General features: G+C 38.7%; 2 protein-coding genes across 3 annotated transcripts in view; both read left to right on the top strand.

Moving 5' to 3' along the window:
* sgta (small glutamine rich tetratricopeptide repeat co-chaperone alpha) overlaps positions 1-847 on the top strand; it is a 10,300-nt gene extending 9,453 nt beyond the window's left edge. The window contains exon 12 of the mRNA XM_062424956.1: positions 196-847. The gene's annotated coding sequence lies outside the window, so the exon portion shown is untranslated. The remainder of the gene's footprint in view (positions 1-195) is intronic.
* Positions 848-2,391: 1,544 nt separating this feature from the next.
* Positions 2,392-6,516, top strand: LOC133985342 (zinc transporter ZIP3-like). 2 transcript variants are annotated; one of them, XM_062424958.1, is made up of 3 exons: positions 2,392-2,457; positions 4,816-5,133; positions 5,531-6,516. In XM_062424958.1, the coding sequence occupies exons 2-3, from the start codon at positions 4,927-4,929 to the stop codon at positions 6,278-6,280; spliced, it is 957 nt and encodes a 318-aa protein (XP_062280942.1). In that variant the 5' UTR covers positions 2,392-2,457; positions 4,816-4,926; the 3' UTR covers positions 6,281-6,516. The 2 variants fall into 2 exon arrangements, with proteins under 2 accessions (XP_062280942.1, XP_062280941.1); XM_062424957.1 differs by having other exon boundaries at positions 2,432-2,457; positions 4,813-5,133.
* Positions 6,517-8,139: the final 1,623 nt, after the last annotated feature.

Genomic DNA, 8,139 nt, shown 5'->3' with positions numbered 1-8,139 from the left:
ACACACACATATAAACACACACTCATATAAAGACACACACACGTATAAACACACAAACATATATAAACACACACATATAAACACACACACTCATATAAACACCCACACACATACAGACACAAACATATATAAACACACACACACACACACACAGACACACACAGGGTAACTCCTGACTTCTTCTGTCTCTTTCAGGTCAGACAGGTTTGCGTGAGGAGGAGGAGGATGAGGAGGAGGAGGAAGAGCAGCAGACCGACCTGTCCTTTTTTCTTTTTGATTTTTGGATCGTTATAACTCGAAGGACTAAAAGGAAGTTATTATTATTTTTTCCATCACTGAATAATTCCTGCATGAGAGAGGCCTCCCGCTTCATTCAGGAGCCACGTCACCAAAAACAACAACAACAACACCCACTTCCTGCGGCTCTGTGTGGTTTTTAGGAGGAACATTTGGACATAACGCTTTGCTATCAAGTCTAAAGTTGAATTAATAGAATAGTAATAATAATGCTCCAACAGGAAACTGGACCCCAGATGTGAAACAGCTGCAGTGAAGAAGCTTCAAATGTCTGTTTCTTTCTTCTGAAAACTACACAGTGTAACTTTAAATGCAATTTTTTTGTCCAATACCTTGTTAATGATGGTTCTGACTGTGTGTGTATGTGTGTGTGTAAGTGAATGAATATCAGGGTTAATTTAGTGTAAATGGCAGTAATCCTGTGTGTGTGTGTGTGTGTGTGTGTGTGTGTGTGTGTGTGTGTGTGTGTGTGTGTGTGTGCGTGTGGCATCCGGGAGGCAGAAAGCTGTTCAGACACAGTTTGGGAATTAAAACGCACCTCAACATTTTACACCCTCCTCCTGTCTGATGTCTATTTTCCTTTCAAACCTGCTATAAGTGATATTTTTAGTCCACTTTACTGCCATCATAAACACAAAGTGAACTCAACTCTGACTCATCATCATGTTTTAAGTTGATCAACATCATCATTCATTAGTTCATCGTGTTTCTGTCCACCTGCTGAATGTTAGTCCAATATTCTCTCTGTTAGCTCTGTTTTTACTCTACCAACTCCTGAGGGAAATATCTAAATGCTCCACTATGTTCAGCAGCTAGTCTACAGATAACTGTGTCTGTAGCAGGTAGAGAACAGAGGCTTTTATTCTGAAAACGACGCTATGAGAGCGCTGAGAGAGAACCAGAACCGTAAAGTTGCAGCTAAACAATGAGCTGAAACTCTATAAAGCTGTAAAGCTGAGAGGAGATGCAACTTTCTGCTACTGTAATCAGACAAAACTGAAGTTACTGTGTTTGGAAAATCTTTGCATAACTACACTGAATAACTTGGGAGATATACATGCACACACACACACACACCAATAATAGGTGAAAAAAAGTCAAACTTGGCTGAATGATAAAAGCCATAAGTAGTAATTAAGGAAAAGCTGTTTGGGAGCTGAACTGAGCCAAATGATCTGGTTCACTCAAAAGAGCCTGAATACCTGTAATTATTACAAATCCTATAACGTTCAGGCTCCGTCATATTTTAAAGAGCTCGTAGTTCTCTGTTACGTCACTGAAACACAGAGTAGATCTGCTCCATGTGGAAAGTGCTTAGAGGTAACATATATATATATATATATATATATATATATATATATATATATATATATATATATATATATATATATATATATATATATATATATAAATAATGTTTTTGATTTGAATCTGATTTCCTGTATTTCTACATACATTTAGGGACTATGGTGATACAAAATCCAGGACAATAATTAAGTTGTATTATAATAATTTAATGATATACTTACTGAAGGAAAGTATAGTAGCACCTACCTAGACTGGTAAAATCTGGACTGCATCATCTCAGAGAGTCTAGGGGTGATTCTAGGATCAGACCTTTAGAGGGGCTCAGCTCCTTATGAGAATGTGACATAAAATAACCTGCAAGTGTTCAAATCTGCTGATAAAAGTCTCATTTCACTGGATAACGTAAATTAAAATAAGAAATATTAAAACATAGTTGAGTTGTCTACTATAGTGTATAATAATAATAATGGTTCAGAGAAGACCCTAAGATAGTTATTGAACCCTGATGGAAAGATTATATATTAATGACAGAACTATCCAAAGTACATTAAAGCTGTTAAAATAAAACCATTTGAACCTTTAGAATAAGAGTTTGTCCATCTCTAACAGACAGGCTGCAAAATAATTAAAGCTATTTAAAATAATCTTGAGAAAAAAAATACAATGATAATTTATGTATTTTTAGTGATGCTTGAGTTTATAAGTAAATGGAATATTATTGACGCAATGTTTACATTTAGTCAAAGGCGGAGGAGGAAGCCGGAGACTGACCAATCAACGCGCAGGGATTCTTGTGACGTTACACGGAAGTAGCTTCATACACCTGCTGTAAGGAGACGGAGGCTCGGACAGGTAAACGCGTCACACGTCACCTCTGACTTATTTATGAGCTGTTACATCAGTGTTTCTTTACCTGTGCTCGCTGCTGTGACTGACTGACTGAGTGACTTTCCTCAGAGCGGCTGTGTGTGTTTGAACCGCTGTTAGCTGCTAACAGCTAACGGAGGCTACAGCTAGCAGTAAGTTAGCCGCTGTTACCGGAACAGCCACCGGAAGCCGGAACAGCCACCGTACGTGGGCGGATTTTATCTTTAACGTAAACACCCGAAAAATCTGTCAAATAAACCGTGAAAATAAATTAAATCATACGTTAAATATTTTTATCTGAATCAGAAGCGATGTCACAATAAGAGATGCTTAAAATAATTATATAGTATTTATTACTAGACGTTTATTCTGAAGCTCCTCACAGGAAGTTCAGCGTAACCGCGGGAGCGTGACGTTTGTGTTATTAACGGTTATTAACGGTTACTAGCGGTTACGAGGCTCAAGTTACATGAAACGTTTGGAGTGAGATAACACTGACTCCAAATTCTGTGTGTTTTAATCCAATAAAATACTAATTCAGCTAAATGAAATAAATTGTTTTATCTATACATTTAAAAACAAAAACAAATGGACCAATAAGAAAAATATATTTGGCCCCAAATGAGCCTCTTAACCCTCAAACACTGTTCATATTCAGACTCTTCACAGTATCTCAGCACAATAACAAACCATTCATGAATATCTCATCATCAGTCACATATAAACAAATTAATCCTTAATGAAGCTTTCGGAGAGTTTATTCTTCAGTTTTTACACTTTGTGTTTATGGAGAAAAAACATGAATTGTATTAAATAAATAGATAGATAGATAGATGTATAGATAGATAGATAGATAGATAGATAGATGGATGGATGGATGGATGGATGGATGGATGGATGGATAGATGTATAGATAGATAGATAGATAGATAGATAGATAGATAGATAGATAGATAGATAGATAGATGTATAGATAGATAGATATATAGATAGATAGATAGATGTATAGATAGATAGATAGATAGATAGATAGATAGATAGATGTATAGATAGATAGATAGATAGATAGATAGATGTATAGATAGATAGATAGATAGATAGATAGATAGATAGATAGATAGATGTATAGATAGATAGATAGATAGATAGATAGATAGATAGATGTATAGATAGATAGATAGATAGATAGATATTTATTGTCATTGCATATAAAAATGTGAAGAATGTCACAGTTTTTGTTTTAAATGTTTTGAATAAATATATGGGTCAGACTATTAATGTATGAATGTATGTATGAATCAGATTTCAACTTCTTAAAAACATTTGTGTGCTACACAAATGTTTTTAAGAAGTTCTCAAATGTAAAAAACAATGGGTCAAATTTGACATGTGTGCGCATTTCCGCTTATAAATGGTGTTTATGGCAGATATTGGGTTAGGGTTATATTGGTAGTTTCCGAATTTACCCGGCAACAACAAATACTATGTTCTGATTGGCTGGTAGGTTATTAACTTGGAACAGCTGTGAACTCAGAGAAATGTGCCTACGCCTCACTGTTCATTTATTATATATTAATGTCTGCAGTGGGATCTATCACTGCTCAGCGTGAGAAATGTCAGGTGTGAGCGTGTGAGAGAGAGCTTTGTTATATTAATAAATAATGGGACATTGTGCGTTTTGTGGGCGTGTAGCTGCTCGGTAACATTATCAAATACAAACTGGAAAGTCCAGTTTGAAGCTTCGGAAGATAAAATGTTTTTTTACAGCAGCACAAATTTCCTCCTCTGAGTCTTTGTCTGGTAAAATGACAAACAACTCCTGCCTGCAGCCAATATATATAATATAATATAAACTAAAATATATAAACAACAAGCAGTAAAACTTCTTAACAATCAATAAGAAAAGTGATAACTTACAGTACTTTGTAAAAGTCTGAGGCCATCACCATCATACAAACAGAAACTACAGGAAATATGTACACACAATTTAACATTAATTATTAAATATTATTATTAATTGAGGCTCCATTTAGGTTAAAGAGAGCCAGGTTCCTGCTATTGCTCCAGTGTAAGAGGAAGTCTGAATACTTAAACACTTTAGTCTATAGAAGCTGTTTTCTTTTCTTTCTTTTCTGGCAAAAAAAAAAGGTCTAACAGAGAATTGGGTGATTATTTATACTTTATGGTTTATTAACAGTCAAAATTGACTCAAAAGTTTATCCTGGTTTATTCTAAATTATCGTAGTTTACTCTGGTTTATTCTAATTTATCCTGGTTTATTGTAGTTTATCCTGGTGTATCCTGCTCTCCCTGTTGACTCAGTGTCTTTCTGTCCCTCAGTAGAAGCTGAGATGTCCCGGCAGCAGTAGAGTCCAGTAGAAGCAGCGCTGCCGTGTGTTTGTGATGTCGTGGCGTTCGATGCTTTATCAGCATTAGCGCGTGCAGAGCGTCAGGATGCAGATCCTGGTGGTGAAGCTGCTCGGCCTGCTGGGATTGTTCGGCCTCATGCTGGCCGGCGTCCTGGTGCCGGTGCGCCTCCTGCTGGTCGACTACGACAAGGCGCACAGATACAGGAAGGCTCTGTCGCTCTGCAACTCATTCGGAGGAGGCGTTTTCCTGGCAACATGCTTCAACGCACTGCTACCGGCTGTCAGAGACAAGGTACGCACACACACAGACACACACACACACACACTTGTCTTTCCACACACCTCATCAACATAATGCATTCAACAAAGTAGGGCTGCAGGATATGGACAAATTATCGTGTCTAGATATTTAAGCCAAATATCTCGATATTGATACGATATGACAGATTTCACACTTGTTTGAAATTTAAAGTGCAGCAAAAGTGAAAATTAATTACAGTGCAGTTACTCAGCAAATTAGTTAATAGTACAAACAAATAACTACTGATGTGTAAAGAAAATGATCAGTGGCTGATTGATCATTATTAGAATCTTTTTAACTTTCTATCAGCCTCATGAATCCTCTATTAGTCAGACAGTATGAGCTCACATCTGAACACTTAAAGATGGTGATCGTGTTTGATCGTCAGGTGGACGACGTGTTCCGGCAGCTGAAGATCAGCAGCGATTATCCGCTGGCTGAGACGATGATGATGGTCGGCTTCTTCCTCACCGTGTTCGTGGAGCAGGCCATCCTCACCTTCAGGAAGGAGAAGCCGTCCTTCATCGACCTGGAGACCTTTAACGCCGGCGGCTCCGAGGCCGGCAGCGACTCCGAGTACGACACGCCTTTCATCTCACCGGCGCGGAGCTCGGCGGGAGGCGGCGGTGGCCATCGCTCGCACGGACACCAGCACGGACACTTCAGCCCGGCCGAGCTGGCGGGGGCGGGGCCTCTGCGCCTCGCCAGCCTGGTCCTGGCTCTGTCGGCGCACTCGGTGTTCGAGGGGCTGGCGCTTGGCCTGCAGGAGGACGCCGCCAAGCTGAGCAGCCTCTTCCTGGGCGTCGCCGTGCACGAGACGCTGGCCGCCGTGGCTCTTGGGGTGAGCGTCGCCAAGGCATCGCTCGGCATGAAGGACGCCGCCAAGCTGGGCGTCACGGTCAGCCTGATGATCCCGCTGGGCATCGTGGTGGGAATGGGCATCGAGTCGACTCAGACGCTGGCGGGCGCCGTCGTCTCCGTGGTGCTGCAGGGATTCGCCGCCGGCACCTTCCTGTTCGTCACCTTCTTCGAGATTCTGTCCCGAGAGCTGGACGACAAACAGGACCGGCTGCTCAAAGTGCTCTTCCTCATCCTCGGATACGCAGCGCTCGCCGCCCTCGTCTTCATCAAGTGGTGACATCATCGCTGACACGTACGGCAAGACCAAAGGAAAACTCACATCAGTCGGCTGTGAGAGGAAGAAACATGAACACAGACTATTTATTCTCTGTTTATAATGAAGTTCTTTTCATTAATCAATTGATCTGCTGATTATTTTCTCAATTGATCGATTTATTTGTTTTCCCCACAGTCATTACACTTCTCGTTTTAATCGTCCAACAGTCCAAAAAAAACCCAAATCTACAAAGAAAAGCATCGAATGATCACAGTGGAGAAGCTTAAAGCAGCAGATCGTTGGTTACAGTTCTGACTGTTGGGGTGAGTTTCAGCGGTGAAACATGAGTGATGATATTTAGTTTTCTGATCATATTTAAAGGAACAATTCGACATTCAGAGAAACACGTTTATTTGCTTCATTGCTGAGAATTTAAACTCACACTAACGAAACCAGCTAAACTAACCAAAGTGTCATATTTAAACTCTAAATCTCAGCGAGAAAGAGAAGAAGCCTGTTTCCCAAAATGTTGAACTATTCCTTTAAGAGCAGTTCAAGTTTTTTTCATGTCTGCGGTTCATTACTGAAGTCTTCGTCCATAATAAGTTATTTTTCTGAAGTTTGGAAACCTAAAACTTTTCTCATATAGCCAAAGTAAATTCAAAATATATGAAATAATAATCCAATAATCGGACAGTACTTTTTGTCTCAGGTATTAGAGGATAGTTTAGATATTCACATGTGAAGTGACGTTATTCTCGTGCAGTTATGATGAACATCTGATATTTACAAAGTGTTTGTAACGATGTAAAGAAACTGTGTATCTGTCCTTTAATGAAACTTCACTCTGAGCTGTTTTCTTTTTTTTATAAACCTGCTGAATCTATAAATGAAGTAGCTTTTCTACAGTCCAATGAAGTTGTGAACCCATAAAATACACTGAAGACCTTTAAAATAGATATAAGATATATATATATATAAGATATATAAATGCGCATCTTTTTCTATTTTTTGACATGTTTATTGTTTTGTGTTCATATCGTGATCTCGTTTTGTATTTATGATGCTTTGTTTCTGCCACAGATTATCATCACATTTGTTATAAAGTTTTAATTATTGGACACTAATCTCCGAATTATCTGTGTAGTTGCTGAATGTTGCACTTTCTCCACCTGCTTGTCTCTTGATTTTAAAATATTGCTTCTAAAGTCTGAATGTCCCTCATGAAGCTGTGATGAAGCTCGTCAGAAGAACATAAAGATAATTCCTGTTTGTTTCCTAAAAACGGCTCCGATGTGATTCTGTTCACTGATTCTGTCGCTCTGACTGATATTATATACAGTAAGAGGTACTTGTACTTTACTGTAGTACAGTTTGAGGTACTTATACTTTACTGTAGTACAGTTTGAGGTACTTATACTTTACTGTAGTACAGTTTGAGGTACTTATACTTTACTGTAGTACAGTTTGAGGTACTTGTACTTTACTGTAGTACAGTTAGAGGTAGTTGTACTTTACTGTAGTACAGTTTGAGGTACTTGTACTTTACTGTAGTACAGTTTGAGGTACTTGTACTTTACTGTAGTATAGTTTGAGGTACTTGTACTTTACTGTAGTACAGTTAGAGGTACTTGTACTTTACTGTAGTACAGTTTGAGGTACTTGTACTTTACTGTAGTACAGTTTGAGGTACTTATACTTTACTGTAGTACAGTTTGAGGTACTTGTACTTTACTGCAGTACAGTTTGAAGTACTTGTACTTTACTGCAAATACAGTTTGAGGTACTTATACTTTACTGTAGTACAGTTTGAGGTACTTGTACTTTACTGCAGTACAGTTTGAGGTACTTGTACTTTACTGTAGTATTTCCATGTGATG

Source organism: Scomber scombrus, chromosome 8 (genome assembly GCF_963691925.1).
Source record: "Scomber scombrus chromosome 8, fScoSco1.1, whole genome shotgun sequence".
In the NCBI taxonomy this organism is placed as follows: Eukaryota; Metazoa; Chordata; class Actinopteri; order Scombriformes; family Scombridae; genus Scomber; species Scomber scombrus.
The sequence above is the reverse complement of the archived record's forward strand: the minus strand, read 5'-3'. Positions and strand labels throughout refer to the sequence as shown.